At 38.3% G+C, this 18,105-nt stretch overlaps 1 protein-coding gene across 1 annotated transcript in view; it reads left to right on the forward strand.

Moving 5' to 3' along the window:
* The window catches only part of DNAH6 (dynein axonemal heavy chain 6), a 173,458-nt gene that overhangs the window by 122,395 nt on the left and 32,958 nt on the right, over positions 1-18,105 (forward strand). The window contains exons 51-53 of the mRNA XM_081797290.1: positions 3,966-4,135; positions 8,413-8,603; positions 17,491-17,651. Of these exons, the coding sequence (XP_081653416.1) occupies positions 3,966-4,135; positions 8,413-8,603; positions 17,491-17,651 (522 nt within the window). The remainder of the gene's footprint in view (positions 1-3,965; positions 4,136-8,412; positions 8,604-17,490; positions 17,652-18,105) is intronic.

The following is an 18,105-nucleotide window of genomic DNA, read 5'->3' on the forward strand; positions in this document are numbered from 1 at the left end:
TTTTTTTTTTAAAGATTTTATTTATTTATTTGAGAGAGAGAGAATGAAAGACAGAGAGCATGAGAGGGAGGAGGGTCAGAGGGAGAAGCAGACTCCCCGCTGAGCAGGGAGCCCGATGCGGGACTCGATCCCGGGACTCCAGGATCATGACCTGAGCCGAAGGCAGTCGCTTAACCAACTGAGCCACCCAGGCGCCCCTTTTTTTAAGATTTTATTTATTTGTCGGAGAGAGAGAGCTGAAGGCAGATTCTTAATCAACTGAGCCACCCAGGCATCCCTCTTTGTAATTTATTTAGATTTCAGTCTTCATAAAATGTTCCATGCGTGTTTTCTTAGATGGAAGATTCCATATGTGACCTTTAGCCCAAATTTATTGTGGTATTTATTTTATTAATGTTTTTTATACTTGATCAGTCAGTTTCTAAGGGAGGCATCAGGGTATACCACTATAATTGCCAATTTCTCTTTGAAATTCCAGAATTTTTCCCATCATATCCTGTGAAACTATGCTATTCAGTATAAATAGTCTTTAAATTATTATCTTCCTAGTAAACTAATCCTTTTTTATTAAATAATATTCCTCTAGGTGCACCTGGGTGGCTCAGTGGGTTAAGTGTCCGACTCTTAGTTTCAGCTTAGGTCATGATCTCATGACTGATGACATCATGCCCCGTGTCAGACTCCACGCTTAGTGGGGAGTCTGCTTGAAGATTTTCTCTCTTGCTCTCCCTCTGCCTCTGCCCGCCTCAAATAAAGAAATCTTTTTTTTTTAAAGATTTTTTATTTATTCATTTGTCAGAGAGAGAGAGAGAGAGAGCACAGCAGAGGGAGAAGCAGGCTCCCTGCTGAGCATGGAGCCCGATGTATGACTCGATCTCAGGACCCTGGGATCATGACCTGAGCCGAAGGCAGACGCTTAACCGACTGAGCCACCCAGGTGTCCCAATAAAGAAATCTTTTTTAAAAAATAAATAATACTCCTCTTTAAATAGTTCTTTTTTGCCTTAAAATATATTTTCTAATGTTAATGTAATTACAGCACAATTCTCATGGTTAGTGTTTCCCCTCTATATATTTCTATAGTCTTTATTTTTTTAACTCTTTTGTGTCATTGTCATGTTTTTGGTGTATCTTTAGTGGAATTTTGCTGTTTTGAACAGTGCGAGAGTCTCTCTTTTTTAACAGGAAAGTTTTAATTCAATGATAATTTATTAGAGTTATTGATCCACTTCATGGACTCTCAACTGGGGAAGACTCTTGTCTCCCAGGGGACATTTGGCAGTGTCTGGAGACATTTTGGTCTGGGGTGATGCTACAGGCATCTCACAGGTAGAAACCAAGGATGTGGCTAAACATCCTGCAGTGCTCAGAACAATACTCCAGAACAAATAAGCACTTGGCCCAAAATGTCCATATTGGTGAGACTGAGAAATCCGGACCGATATGAACTTCCTTCTATCATCTTATTTTGTGGAGATTTTTTTTCTTGGCAGCCTTTGTCTTTGCTTCATTTTTTCCTTCTTTCTGGTCTTCAGGTGGCTTCTCCATTCTTTAATTTACCCCATACTTATTTGAGGTTCCGCATTCTAGTTCTATCCTTTAACAATCACTCTTATACTTGTACTATGCATATTTATTTAACCACTAAGTGTGGTGATTTAAAGTCTAGATGGACCAGAATTTCTGGGATCCAAATATACTTGTTTGATTTCTAAATAAAGACTAGAAAAAATGAAATGCTCTTCAATAAATGCATCAAATAGAAATGATGTTTCTATGTTGTGGACCAGCTAAACAAGACAGCTAGAGGTAGTGGTAGAACACAAAAAGAAAAACACTTAATAGGAGAAGCCTAGAGATGGCCAGTTAGGGACAGACCCAAAGCAGAAAGAACTAGATGGAGCCTCCTAAACACAGAGGCAAAGAAAGAAGGGATGGAGGGGCGGGATGGAGACCAGAAGGCAAAGGGGTTCTGAGAACAACTCATCATGTCTGGACAAAAGGCACCAGGCGTTGTCCCTGTCTGTTGGGACTAAAATTTCAGCTATTTAAAACAACTTTACTGCTTTCATTTGTTAAATTTCAGAGTTTATTCTGGAAATCCTGCACAACTGTGAAGGTCTGTATATGTGTGATAGGATGGTTTGTGTTCTAAAAGTGAGCTCTAGATCATTGCAGGTGACATTTAATAATTAATTCCAATGTCATTCTTACCTTCAAAAGCTTCCTAATTGCCTTAATCTTTTGTCTTTGTTGGTTTCTAGGTGCTTCACGTCCTATTAATTGAGAGTTATTTAAAATATGCCGTCTTGGGGTGCCTGGGTGGCTCAGTCGTTAAGCGTCTGCCTTCGGCTCAGGTCATGATCCCAGGGTCCTGGGATCGAGTCCCACATCGGGCTCCCTGCTCTGCGGGGAGCCTGCTTCTCCCTCTCCCACTCCCCCTGCTTGTGTTCCCTCTCTCGCTGTGTCTCTCTCTGTCAAATAAGTAAATAAAATCTTTAAAAAAAAATAAAATAAAATATGCTGTCTTAGCCTCTCTCATTAGCCAGAATCGTAGTGATTATATAGTAAGTAATGAGAACCTCCAGAAAAAAGAAGTCCTTTTAGAATAAATGGCTCTACTCTCTGGCCCTCAGAATAGCACAACCACAACGATCATGTGCTGTGCCCTGTGGTCTCATACTGTATAATTGTCCGCATTCTGTATAGAAACTAGAAGTCTCGCAGAGGTGCACACTCCTCCAGGGCCGTAGTCTCAAGTGTCACTACATTTCTGTCACCTCCTCTTTGATTGCTATTATTAGACCCTCAGAGGAGAACCCCAGTAGAGACCAGCTGGAGAAAGTGGTTTTCTAGCTTGAAATTCAAGCCGACTATTTTGCCTAATGTCCAGCCAAAGGAACCGGTTTCATCACCGGAGGACACACTGGCTGTGTGGGCTTGCTGAGAGGCTTACGGCACACCGTAGACCGTGCACCGACCGGAATTTCAGTGCTAAGTCTTGCCACATGTTATAACCATCAAGGACTCACGAGGATCCTAACCCTCATGTGAGGCCCGTTTCTTATAAGTATTCCATGGGGGAGAGGGAGCACCATATTCTTTTTACTAGGGCATAAAGTTGTATATATGTCAATTTATTCATATGTTATTTATATTGTTCAAATTATATATGCCAGAGCTTTTGATTTGCTTCATCTGTCACAGACTGAGAATTGTGTGTTATCTCTGACCACTATTATGTTTTTTTCTGCTTTTTCTTCTACCTCCAGCAGTGGTTGCTTGATGTATTCTTACACTATTATCTGACACATATAGGTTTGTTTTATTGTTTTTATTATGGGGTTTGTATTTTAATTAATATAATTTAACCTACTTTGTCCCATTTAATTACATTTGCCTTGAATTCTAATTTTTTCTTTTTTTTTTTATTTTAAAGATTTTATTTATTTATTTGAGACAGAGAGAATGAGAGAGACATAGAGCACATGAGAGGGGGGAGGGTCAGAGGGAGAAGCAGGCTCCCCGCTGAGCAGGGAGCCCGATGCGGGACTCGATCCCGGGACTCCAGGATCCTGACCTGAGCCGAAGGCAGTCGCTTAACCAACTGAGCCACCCAGGCGCCCTTGAATTCTAATTTTTTCAAGGTTACTCTTATCACTTCAATTTTCTTTTTGCTCACATTTGATTAATGTGTCTCTATGCATCCTTTTATTTTTAAGCTCTTTGTTTATTTTGGTTTTTTGTTTTAGCTTTGCTTTTTGTAAGTGGTTTCTGTTGAATTTGTTTTCTGATCCAATTTTAAATTATTTTTAATTAGGTTGGGGAGGGGGAGATTAATATACTTACATTTGTGGTAAAAAACTGGTAGTAAATGTAGAGATTTTTAAATTCCCACAATTATTTATTTAATTTCAAAGTCAAACCAACTCTAATTAAAGCATCTTTTTAAATTGTGTTTCCAGGATCTTTTGAGACTTATATTAACCCAGCTGAATGGGAAGGCTATTCTAAAATGAAGGCAGAAGAGGAATTCATGACACAAGAAAAAGAGATCAAAAGCCATAATTCTTGGCATCCAGTATTAAGTTCTTTCCAAAAGCTAATTCTCATTAAATGTTGTAAAGAAGAGAAGGTAGGATCTTTTTTTTTAAGGACTATGTTATAGTTATTTCTGCTAATGCTCAATAAATATACTGTATTTAAACACACATAGAGGCATTTATAATTTCATTAGGGGAAGGTAAACACTGACTAGATATTTGGTGATGTTAAGGAATTATTGTTAATTGTTTAGATGTGATTACGGTACCGTGGTTATATGTTTTCTAAAGAGTCCTTATATTATAGAGACATGTGCTGAGGATGAGAAAATATGACACATATTTGCTTCAAAATAATTCAAGCTCTGCATTGGGCTCCATGCTGGTTCTGGAGCCTACTTAAAAAAATTTAAATTTAAATTAAATTAAATTTAAAACCTCTAAGTAAACCAGGTGGTAGAGTCATTAGAACTGCAACAGGTCTGGGCAACAGGCTAAAAATCTGCATTTCTACCAGCTTCCCAGATGATGCTGATGCTGATCCTGAAACCATATTGTGAACCCCTCCTTTAATGTGATTAAACAGATATAAGGAGAAACAATCATTCTCAAAGCAGACAGATGAGGACATCAAGACATATCACATAAAGTATTGTTGATTTCCAAGGCTAAATCTACTGAGAACCCTAACCTTAACAGTCTTGGTGTTTCAGTCCAGGCTTCCTCTACCTTGGGAAGGTGGCAGTCTCTTTAAGAGCCAGGTTTTCCCTCTGTTGAAAACCACAGTGTAGACAGTCACCCAGGATGAAATCTTCTCAGAGCATTATTTGCACAGCTTTTCCAATTTGAGAAATACCAGAATGCAATTTTCCTTATGAACTATATGCTTAACATGGTTAAGATGCTAAATTTTATGTTATATGTATATTACCACAATTTAAAAAAAAAACAGTATGAGCACTTGTGTTCTAATATAACGCACAATGGGTCTTTACCCTTCGTCTAATACACTATAACTTAAATGAGGTTTGACCACTCGGGAAGGATGAACAAGGGGTCATTATTTCCAAAAGTTTAAAGCTTACCTTCTCATCACAATGAAAGCAACAGGAGGGAATTCTCAAACACAGGGTCTCTCAAGAGTGAATTTGTACACTATCGGCCCATCAGTAGCTTCAAAAAAGTATTTACCTAAATTCAGGAATTCCCTATGGATTCTGATCGGGAAGATGAACTAAAAAATGCTCTGAAGGCCTCAGGCAGACAAGGATCAAGCAGCAGGCCAGGAAAACGGTTCTAAGCAAGACATAGTGGAGTCACATAGGTCAGAATTGGGAAACTCAATTTAAAAAGAAAGTGAGAGGAGCTCCTAGCAAAGGACTTGGTGGTAAAGAGGGAAGAGACTACAAAGTCTCCGTCCTGCAGCCAGACGTGGGATTTTCAGAGGGTGGTCTTCAAGAAATGCCTAACTCCCTAGACCATAGATGTGGGAAATCTGAAGCATTTGCACGTACATTCTTGCCAGGATTGCCATAAAAATCTTGATGAGAATAAAACAGCAGAATTCCAGAAGGGTCACAGAATTGGATCCATTCCAACCTGTGATATGGAAGGAACCTGAGGAGCAAGCACGTCAGTGGACATTACCTAGGAACCTCCAGGGGCATGGCACAGGAAGCACCTAGTGAAAGCCCCCAAAATCACTTACGAGTTAAGACCACTGCAAGATAACAAGACTTCCTTGGATGATGAGGACTCTGAAAGCAAGGACACTGTAGATGCAGAGTGCACAGAAGCTGGAACTGAGCACTGACAAGAAAGGCCAGGGCAGGAAATCTTCCACACGCCTCCCAGCTCAGCAGTGTTGTGAGCCGTAGGGGTGCACTCTCTATTCAGGCCGCTGCATCAGGGGCATGCCCAACATCAGGAAGCCGGCCTGCTTCACTCACACTGACTAGAATAACTAGAAACCAAGAAGCCTCTTGGATTTGAAATAAGATCACAGTTGTTATCCATTATCTTTTATATGGACAAGATCTTTAATGCACCATTGGAAACAGCAGAGAACTCCTAGCCGCTTAGTAGGAAAGTGAAGAGGACCATTTAGCAATGGTGGTGAGGCATGCGCACATACTCAGTTCTGTTGTTGTTTTTAAGATTTTATTTATTTATGAGAGAGCGCATACGCACGTGTGCATGCGTATGAGCTGGGGGAGGGGCCAAGGGAGAGGGAGAAGCAGACTCCCCTGCTGAGCAAGGAGTGGGTGGGGGGAGGGGGTTGTTGGGTCGATCCCAGGAGCCTGGGGTCATGACCAGAGCCGAAGGCAGATACTTAACTGACTGAGGCACCCAGGCACCCCTTATACTCAGTCCTATTGTATTACCTCTTCCTCCACCTGGGAATGGTGAACTTATCACTGGAGGGACAAATAGCACCAGACCAAATCAAAAGACAGGAAACTACATGCTAATTCCACAGGAAACCTCAACTCCATAGCTGTAACTGATGCGTCTCCTTTCTGTATTTTATGTACTTAACCATATTCTTGGAAATACGCATTTCTGGGTATATATGAGGTAGACTTGAGCCTAACCAAGGGTGTGTTTTGTGCAAATTTATTTTTCTGCATATTTGAAATGTTTCATAAAATCAGTTCATACACGAGGGGCGCCTGGGTGGCTCAGTTGGTTAAGCGACTGCCTTCGGCTCAGGTCATGATCCTGGAGTCCCGGGATCAAGTCCCGCATCGGGCTCCCTGCTCGGCGGGGAGCCTGCTTCTCCCTCTGACCCTCCCCTCTCTCATGTGCTCTCTCTCATTCTCTCTGTCTCAAATAAATAAATAAAATCTTTAAAAAAAAAAAAATCAGTTCATACACGAGAAATTGCACATGTAACTGATAGTTCGTGATCTTTCATTAATCAAGCCATTGGAAACCTACATCTCTATATAATATTTATGGCAGTTTGTCCTGTTTACAAAAGAAATATTTCTCCAACTTTTTGAGTTCAAAAACATTTCATGAGTATGTTACCACTTTTATATTTATATAACAGCCCCAAGAAATAAATTATTTGTGCTTTGTATATTGTTATTTACTGTAAACTCTAAGCACTTTTTGTCAAAGTAAAAAGCAAATAAATAGATCATACTATCAAAAATATTTTTAAAAATAATAATGAAGAAACTGATGTTGAAATTATATTTAGTCACACAATGACATAACTAAAACTAAACTCCAAACTCCCTTGGCCCTGTTGCAAGGTTGTCCGTTTTAGTCCATGCCACCTTTATAGTTAGTACACAATATATCCTCACTTAAGTGGGCAAGCATGTAAACATCTTTTCCCAGACTGGCCACAGAAGGGTGCGATCCAAGGCCATGGCCCTGAACCAGGTCGAGATGTCCCCTCTCAACGATAACAACAAAAAACATACAAGAATTGTTTGGACGAGGTGATGTCAACATCTAATGGAGGGCGAACGTTAAAGCAAGACTGCTGCTTACAGTTGTGCTGGATGTGCACTGCACAACCCTTGAGGGCACTGTTTGCATTATAGATACTGTCGGTATGGTTTGTATATTTATCGTGACAGCTTTCTGGCACAAGTATATTGAAGAAGGGACACCTTTTCCCATCTCACACAAAAGCTCCATGTGGGCTAAGAGGGAGAGGGTCTGCAAGAGCAGGAATGGAGTAAACAGGCTAGGAGAGGATCCGTGAAGGAAACAGATCGGTGTAGGAAGTGGTCAGGCAGGGGTATGATCATCAGGGCTGAGGCTGGTTCCCAAGAAAAGCCAGAAGAGGCTGATGAGTAAAATGAGAGAGGAAGATGGGGAGACAATATATGGTGTCAATTCTGAGAAGCTGGCTTATGAAGGGAAGCAAAGAAAGAAAATAGCTGGAGGGGCACAGCAATCAAGGGAAGGCTTTTGTTTGGTTTTAATAATAGGAGACAGAGGAGCCCAATTGTATGATGATAAGAAGATCTGGGAGAGAGGGGGAGATCAATAGTGCAGAAGGAGACAGTGGAAGGACTGAAAATAAAGTCCACGAGAATGTGAGAAGGATGGGACAAAAAGAGGCAAGGATGGGGCAATAGCAGGTCTGGAGATGGATGGAATGACAAGGGACTTTCCTCTCATCCAAGAGTCAGCTTGCTCCGTGAGGTCATGGGAACCATGGCTGTTGGCAGTTACGTAGTGCACAAATCCAGTAGGAAGAAAGAAAGATACCTAATCAAGAGAGAATGAGTGCAGAACAACAGGGCACCCCCTTGGAGAAGTTGAAGGGGAGAAATAGGATAGAATTATGAAGGATCCTCATCCAACATACTGTTTTTTAAACATTTTTCTTTTCAACTTTCAGGTGGTTTTTGCTCTTACAGACTTTGTAATAGAAAATCTTGGAAAACACTTTATAGAGACACCACCTGTGGACTTGCCCACTCTGTATCAAGACATGTCATATAACACTCCCCTGGTATTTATCTTAAGCACAGGCTCGGATCCTATGGGCGCATTCCAGAGGTTTGCCAGGGACAGCGGGTATTCAGAACGGTAAGGTCACATGGTGCCATATTTGTAATTCATATGAACATCTCCTTGTTAAAATTTGCCCTTTTTCTTCCCTCTGTGGAGTGTGAATTCCTACATTAGGTATCCCTTACTAAATAAATTAAGATATATTAATATTTAGCTATGCCTGTTGTTAAAATGTGGTCAAAAATAATAAAAGCAGATGTAAACTTTATTTGAACAAAGGGAAGATTTTCCAAAATGTATAATAAGCTAGTAGAATAGTGATTAAAACTTTGTTATTTAAGACGTTACTTTAATGTGACTGTAAAGGGACTGGTTTACTCCGTATGAAATGTGCAAAAAAATCCAGATCTCCTTATGTTGTATTATCAATCTCCTCTTTCTCATGAGCCTCTACCCTGCTGAATAATAGGGGCAGGGGGAAGTTTAAACTCTCACATTTACTTTACTTATTTTCTTTTGATTTAAATCTCTCCAGGGTAAGCTGATTTGGTTTCTTTCTCAAAAAAGGTCAGTCTTCCTGACTTCTTCCCCCAGTCCTCCCCAAAATGGTGTTCAGATGGGTAGGGAAGTGCACAAGACCTCAGGGTGGCAGGGGAGGGGAGGGGTCTCTTATCTACAAGGTAATTTCCAGCCTTAACACCTGACAGGCCCTTCCATGGAGTGGTGGGTCTGGCCTTTTCCCTGGCTGGAGGATTATAAGATGATGGGTCCTATCTGTTCATTTGGAGTTCATAGTCTGCACTAGTCAGGCTTCTCCAGAAAAACAGACCCAACTAAGAAAAGAGAGGAGAGGAGAAGAGAAGAGAGGAGAGGAGTGGGGAGGGGAGGGGAGGAGAGGAGAGGAGAAGAGAGGAGAGGAGAGGAGAAGGGAGGGGAGGCGAGGGGAGAGGAGAGGAGGAAAGAAAGAACGAAGGAGGAAAGAAGGAAAGGAGGGAGGGAAGGAAGGAAGGAAGAAAGGAGAGGGGGGAAAGGAGGAAAGAAAAAGTATCTTATAATATATGTTATCATATACACATATAACATATAATTTTATATATATATATATATATATTTATAGAAATTTGCTTACATGATTATGGAGGTTGAGGAGTCCCAAAATTTGCAATCAGCAAGGTGGAAACCCAAGAGAGCCAATATATAGTTCCAGTCCAAAGGCCTAAAAACCAGGAGAACTAATGGTGTAAGTTCCAGTGTGAAAGCCAGGAGGCTCAACACCCAAGAGCCAGTGTTGCCATCTGAATCCGAGCCAGAAAAGACCAGTGTCACCATTCAGACAGGCAGGAGGAGCTCCTTCTAACTCAGCCTTTTTGTTCTAGTCAGGTCTTCAATTGATTGTATGGGGCCTATCCACATTAAGGAGGGCAATCTGCTTTACTCAGTTTACCCATTCAATGTTAATCTCACCCAGAAACACCCCCACAGGTTCACCGTTTGGCCAAATATCTGGACACCATGTGACCCAGTCAAGTTGACACATAAAATTTATGATCCTAGACGTTTGCCTTTGGTTCTGAAATCCTAACAAAGAATTCGTATACAGAACTGTTAAGAGCTCCTATGAATTAATAAGAAAAAGAAAACAGCACCTGGTGGCTCAGCACCCAGTTAAGCATCCAACTCTTGATCTCAGAAAAAGAAAACAATCCAATATAAACAAAGACAAAAAATATGAACAGGAGAGTTTCAGAGATTTTTGGAATAGAAAATTTCAGAAACCTAAATGCCGGGGTGCCTGGGTGGCTCAGTCGTTAAGTGTCTGCCTTCGGCTCAGGTCATGATCCCAGGGTCCTGGGATCAAGCCCCGCATCGGGCTCCCTGCTCGGCGGGAAGCCTGCGTCTCCCTCTCCCACTCCCCCTGCTTGTGTTCCCTCTCTCACTGTGTCTCTCTCTCTCTGTCAGATAAATAAATAAAATCTTTTTTAAAAAAAAAAAAGAAACCTAAATGCCTGATAAGCATTTGAAAAGATGTCTGGCCTCACAAGTAATTAGGATACAACAAATTAAAGCCATTAAGGAGATATCATTTCATACCCATGAAATTGGCAAAATGGTGGCAAAGATAAGGAGCAATGGAAATATCCATATTACAAGTGAGAGTGAAAAATTGGTTAAAATCGATTTGAAGAGTAATTGACAGTATGTTAAAGTTGAAAATGGCATCCCCTACATTTCAACACGTCATCACTGAATCTGCAACATAGAATAAAATCAGTCACATGGTGCAAGGAGCCATGTTCAAGAACATTTGTAGAAACATAACAGAAAACACCCAAACATCCAAAATGTCCATCTAGAAAAATGATCATACAAGTTGTGGCATATTTATAAAATTGAATATAATACACCATAGCCATGAAAACGAACAAACGAGAACTATGTGTATCAATATGGATGGGTCACACAAACTAATATTGAGCCAAAAAAATAAGTTGCAGAAAAACTATATAATATTGGAGAAATATAAAATATATAAAAATTTTAAACTATATATATTATATATTGTTTAGGAATTCATAATATTGCAATAACAGTATAAAGAAAGGTAGGGAACTTATGCCTTTCAGGATAGCAGTGACCTTGGGAAGTGAAGGTTGGGTAATGAGACAGAAGTGAACAAGGAGGAGCACACTACAGTTCAGATCATGTAGACAGTGTTTTATTTCCTAAGCTGGATTGTGGGTACATGAATATTCACTATATTAACTTTATAGCTTTTGTATGTCTCAAATATTTCACAGTAAGTATTAAACATAAAAGAATTCAAGATAATGAGAAGATGGGGAGGGATGTTAATAGGTAGTTAATATATGCTAAGTTCTTGATGTATTCAGGAAGAAAAAAGAAGTACAGAATAACTCTGTTTGCCTTGAGAAAATTTGTGTTTGAATGGAATGTTGAAATTTTAAGGGAAAACACCAGAATAATAAATAATTTATAGTGTGCAAGCCAGGAGAGGAACAAAAGAATATGTAGTGCAATATTCTAATCCAACATTAGATAGGAAAGAAGAAAAATAAATTCAAAATATAGTAAACCAAAAAGTCAAACCAAAATAGAGAAATTGACCCAAATACCTAAGAAAGTAAAAATATCTCAACTGTAAAAAGATAAATATGACCAAACTGGATTTTAAAAACAACATTCATCTATATGCTACTTAGCAAATGCATAAAAAATACAAAGACAGCATAGGAAAGTAGAAAATAAAGAGATACTATGCAAATACTCACCAAAAAAAAGCTGTTGACAATTCAAAGGAACATCACAAAATAGAGTTGAGGGCAAAAAAAAAAAAAATTAGGGAAAAGGGGGCAACTGTATGATATATAGAAAAACCCACAAACAAAAAACACCAATTGTACAATTGTACACAACTAACAAAGCTTGAAATCTATAAAGCAAAAACTGGAGAAACTGATACAAGGAGAAATTGATAAAGTAACATTAATGTAGAAAGTGTTAATGCATCTCTAATAGAAACCATTATGAAGAACAAAAAAAGTTGCAGAATTGCTAAGAATATAAAATATTCAGACAATAAATTTAACAGTGAAATTAATGACCTTTGATTAATGACCTATGCACTCAATGCATAGAACAAATGCAAGTTCTTCAAGTACACATGGAACACTTATAAGAATTAACCATGTGCTAAGTCATATTTCAAAAATAAGATAAACTTAATCCCTGACACAATTAATATTAAAAATCAATCTTAAAAGTTAGTTTTTTTAGTATTTGGAAAACCAAAAATGCCCTTTTGAACAACTCACCTATTAAAGGGAAGTCGTAAGGAAAATTTCCCAGTAAGTGGAAGTACATAACAAAAATAATATTACATATCAAAAACCAGTAAGGTATAGTAATGAGGCACTTAGCTGTAAATTTATGAATATTTAAGGACTTCTGGTCCAGAAATGGCAGACTAAGAACTCAGACTAATATCCCCACTAAGAACAACTAGAAACTTTGAACAAAATATATTTTTTAAAATGCTTGAAAGTTTGGAGAATGAATAAAATAGTAAGGAATAGTCCAGAGACGAAGAAAACCCAGAAGAGTAAGTCCTGCACTCACAGAGAGGCATCAGAAGAGGAGGCAAAGAGGCTGAGACGCTGAGCAAAACTTTTCACTGATTAAAGGGACAAAGGGGACAAAATTGGAGCCCAGAGCCGACTAAATCGTAGAGGAAACTGGTAAACCACCTCCCTTACTTTGGTTTGGCCCTCTAAGGAGATTCATCAGAAGGAATAAGGCCAGGTAAGAAATACACTTATAAGAAGATTATGGTGACCCCTGATTACTAGTATCTCTAGCTGCTTGCCAGAAGAAGATGTGAATCTTGTGTGGAGGAACACAAAATCCTAGGCATACAAATAAAATATAACCAGGGACACGAGAAGGCCAAAAAACATGTTTAAAAGTCAAGAAAAACAATACATAATAGGAACACAGTACAGCATCCTGATAATGGATACATGAGATTGATTTTTAAATAGCAATGTTTAAATGTTCAAAAAGGAAAGATTGAGAAAATTGACAGAGAACTAAAATTATTTAAAAGCAGAATTCTAGAATTGAAAAATATAATTAAGAATTTAGAAATTAAGAATTTAAGAATTAAGATTCAGAATTCCAAGATGAATTTGACGAGTAAAAAGCATGCAGAGACTAAACAAGGGAAAAGACAAATGAGAGTAAGAGACAGAGATACAGTGACAAGATCTAATAAGATACCATCTGAGTCCCAGAGGAGAAAAGAGCGCAGAGTAATATTTCAATAAGCAATGGCTGAAAATTTTCCAAAATTGACAAAAGACACCAGTCTGCAAATTAAATAAACCCTACCAAATGCCAAGCATAATAAACACAAACAATTCTACCTGGGGTGCCTGGTTGGCTCAGTTGATAGAGCATGTGAATCTTGATCCCAGGGCTATGAGTTTGAGCCCCACATTGGGTGTGGAGATTACTTAAAAATTAAATCTTTAAAATAAACAAGTAAACAAAAACAATTCTACCAAAAACCCATCATAGTAAATTGCAAAAAAAAACAAAGACAGTACAGTAAAAGATTATCTTCAAAGGTGCAGGTAAGCTGTTGACTGATTTCTCTGCAAAACAATGAAAGCCACAAAAATGTATATTCAAAGTACTGAAAGCAAATTACTGTGCACATGGAATTTTATTCCTGTCAAAACAATTTTTTTAAAGTAGGCTCCATGCTGGGCTGATCTCAGGACCTTGAGATCAAGACCTGAACTGAGATCAAGGGTCGGACACTTAACCAACTGAGCCACCCAGGCGCTCCATTGTCACAACAAATTTTTAAACAAAGCTAAGATTAAGCCATTTTTAGACAAAGAAGATATTGAAATGGAAATTCAAACATGTACTAAATAGGATAATGGTGAAAATATATCAAAACTTGTGAGATGCATCTGAAACTAGGATTACGGGGAAATTTATAGGCATAAGTGCATATATTAGGCAAATGGCAATCTAAAATGTAATGATTAGGGGCGCCTGGGTGGCTCAGTTGGTTAAGCGACTGCCTTCGGCTCAGGTCATGATCCTGGAGTCCCGGGATCGAGTCCCGCATCGGGCTCCCTGCTCAGCGGGGAGTCTGCTTCTCCCTCTCACCCTCCTCCCTCTCATGCTCTCTGTCTTTCATTCTCTCTCTCTCAAATAAATAAATAAAATATTTTAAATAAATAAATAAATAAATAAAATGTAATGATTAAACTCTAATAGAAGGAAAAAAATGTAAGAACAGAAATTAATGATATAGAAACATATATTCAATAGACAAGATCCAAAAGACCAGAAGTAGATTTTTTTTTAAAGTTGTTTGTTTTTTTTGAGAGAGGGAGTGACAGAAGGCATGCGCTATGGGAGAGGAAGGTAGAAAGAGAATCCTAGGCAGGCTTCACGCCCAGCACCGAACCCAATGCAGGGCTCAACTTCATGACCCTGAGATCATAACCTGAGCAGAAATCAAGAGTCTGACACTTACTCAAGTGCCCTGCTTTTTTTAAAAAAAAAAAGTTTAATAAAACATAAATCCCTGCTGAAACTGTTGAGAGACAGAGACAGAGATCCAAAAAACTTGTATCATGAATGAAAAGAGTATCACTATAGATCAGCAGACATTAAAATGATCCTAAGAACATATTTTTTAAAAGACTTCACCAACAAATTTGAAATGTTAATGAAATGAAAAAATTTCTCAAAAAACACAACTTAAAAACTTTTTTTAAGAAGATTTTATTTATTTATTTGTCAGAGAGCACAATCAGGGAGAGCAGGAGGCAGAGGGAGAAGCAGGCTCCCCACTAAGCAAGGAGCCTGATGTGGGACTTGATCCCAGGACCCTGGGATCATGACCTGAACCAAAGGCAGACGCATAACCAACTGAGCCATCCAGGTGTCCCCACAACTTAAAAACTGATAAGAATAATTAGAATGTTTAAATTGTCCATTCAATAATTTTTTAATTGAATTCATTATTGAAAACTTTCCCACGATGCTGGATCTCTCCCAGGAATGCAATAATGGTTAAAATATTGAAAATGAGTTAATATAACCACACTGAAAGAATAAAGGAGAAAAACCCTTTAAATAAAGAAAACTATTAATGAGGCAGAAAAAGCATTTGTTAAAATTCAACACGCATTCATGGAGAAAAAAATCCTAGTTAAGAATCTAGAAATCAGGAGTGCCTGGGTGGCTCAGTTGGTTAAGCGGCTGCCTTTGGCTCAGGTCATGATCCCAGGATCTTGGGATCGAGCCCCACGTCGGGCTCCCTGCTCAGCAGGGAGCCTGCTTCTTCTTCTCCTTCTGCCTGCCTCTCTGCTACTTGTGCTCTCTCTATCTCTCTGTCAAATAAATAAATAAAATATTTTTTAAAAAAGAATCCAGAAATCATTTTTTAGAAAGAAAACCAGAAATAGAACATTTTTTACTCTGATAAAGTATATCTTAAAATTTTTTTAATGGATTTAGTAAGGTTACTAGACATAAAAACAGATTGTATTAATGCATACTAACAACAGCAATTCTATTGCTGGTGGGAATGCAAAATGGTGTAGCCACTTTGGAAGACAGTTTGCGGTCTTCTTACAAAATTAACATACTCTTACCATATAATCCAGAAATCCCACTTCATGGTATTTACCCAAAGGAGTTGAAAACTTATGTCATGTCCATGCAAAAAATATACACACAGATGTTTATAGCAGCTTTATTAACACTTGCCAAACTTGGAAGCAACCAAGATGTCTCTCAGTACATGAATGGGTAAATACACTGTGGTACACCCATGAAATGGAATATTATGCAGCATTAAAAACAAATGAGCTATCACAAACCCTGAAAAGACATGGAGGAAACTTAACTGCATATTACTGAGTGAAAGAAGCCAATCCGGAAAGACTACCTACTGTATGATTCCAAGTATATGACGTTCTGGAAAAGGCAAAACTGTGGAGACAGTAAAAATTTAACAAAGGATTTATATCCAATATAAAGAAATCTTAGAAATTAAAAAAGGACAATAGGAAAAAAAGAAGGAGGGAGGGGAGATATAAAAGGGAATAGCCAGATGGCCAACAAATAAAGCTATGAAAAGCAGAAACAATTTAAAACCTCAGTGAGATACCACTATACATCCACCAGGTGCTATTAAGGATATGGAGAAACACTCTCTGTGGAAGTTGAATTCAGAATGGTGGCATCACTTTGGAAAACAGTTTGATATTATAATAAACATACACATACTGTGTCAAACAGCAGTTCTACTCCTAGCAATATACAAAACAAAATGGAGTGTGCATGTATACCAAAGGACATGTAGAAGATGTTTAGTGCAGCATTGGATGTCATAGCCAAGAACCAGAAATAACCCAAATGTCCATCAAGAGCAGAAAAGATGAACAAATTGTGGTATAATCACAGGGTGGAATATTATATAGCAATGAAAATGAATGAACTACAATGACACACAATAATATGAATTAATCTAAAAAAATAATGTTGGGGCACCTGGGTGGCTCAGTTGGTTAAGCCTCTGCCTTCGGCTCAGGTCATGATCCCAGGGTCCTGGGATCGAGCCCCATGTCGGGCTCTCTGCTCAGTGGGGAGACTGCTTCTCCCTCTCACTCTGCCTGCTTGTGTGCACTCCCTCTCTCTCTGTCAAATAAATAAAATCTTTTAAAAAAATAAAAAATAAATTAAAAAAATAATGTTGATTGAAACAGACCAAATACAGAAGATATATATACTATATGATTCCATTTATATAAAATATAACAGCTAGTAAAATTAATCTATGGTGTTAGAATTCAAAATAGTTTTTACCTTTGAGAATGAAGAAGTCTATCAATTGGGTGGGTGCTGGTAATCCTCTCTTTTTTGTGTCCTGTGTGGTGTTACAAGTGTACACATTCACTTTGGGAGACTTCATTAAGCCGTACACTAATGATTTACGTATTACTCTATATGGATGTGAGACTTCAAATTTTTTTAAGTTTTTAAAAACTAATCTATAGTGTTGGAAATCAGGATAACAGGTTCCTTTGGGAAGGAGGAAGGAAAAGTCATTGGAGTAGAAAGGGGCATAAAAGATATGTCTCTGGGGTGTTGGCAAACTTCATTCTCAACCACGGGTATTTATTTGTGATAATTCATAGAGCTATCTATTTGGTTTTTTGGACTTTTCTATATGTGTGTGTTATAGTAGATAATGTTTTTTAAAAACAAGAAAATAAATATTTGCACATCTATTAAAATGAGGATTTGAAATGTGTGCATATTTTAGGAGTATACTATATTTACATTTCTTCATAGTCTCATTGCTTATAAATAACATAAAACAGCATTTTTTTGTTGTTGTGGAATTCAGGGTGCAATCAATTTCACTGGGGCAAGGACAAGGACCAATTGCTGAAAGAATGATCAAAGATGCAATGAAATCAGGAAACTGGGTATTTTTGCAAAACTGCCATCTTGCTGTTTCTTGGATGTTGGCAATGGAAGAACTAATTAAAACCTTCACAGATTCAAGTATGTTGAAAACATAGCATTTTCATAATAATACCTTTTTATGTAGACTTTCTTTGTTGAATCCAATTCTTGCAATAATTTTTTATTGTAGGAATTATGTTTCCCCATAATAAAAAGGAGGAATTTGAGACCTAGAGAGTTTTAGTTAAATTACACAATCCAGACTTGAAAAAAGATCTTCAGACTCCAAGTTGTGGGTATGATCCACTGGATCATTTCTGTTTCATGTTCCTTTCTATGGAGGCCATTTGAATTCAAAATAGGTTACATACAGGCATGATAAAAGAAATAGAAAAATGGACTTAGGACAAAGCAAGGAAATTAAATCTTTCACTGCAGAATGAGAGAAGATTCACAGATTCAAGTTGCCGCCAATCCCCCTAGAGTCGTGTTTCACCACTTCTTATTCTCTGTGACTCCTAGCCATGTTGTGGAAAACCGACCTCAGTGCTTC

Source organism: Leptonychotes weddellii, chromosome 10 (genome assembly GCF_054177405.1).
Source record: "Leptonychotes weddellii isolate Sample4059 chromosome 10, ASM5417740v2, whole genome shotgun sequence".
In the NCBI taxonomy this organism is placed as follows: Eukaryota; Metazoa; Chordata; class Mammalia; order Carnivora; family Phocidae; genus Leptonychotes; species Leptonychotes weddellii.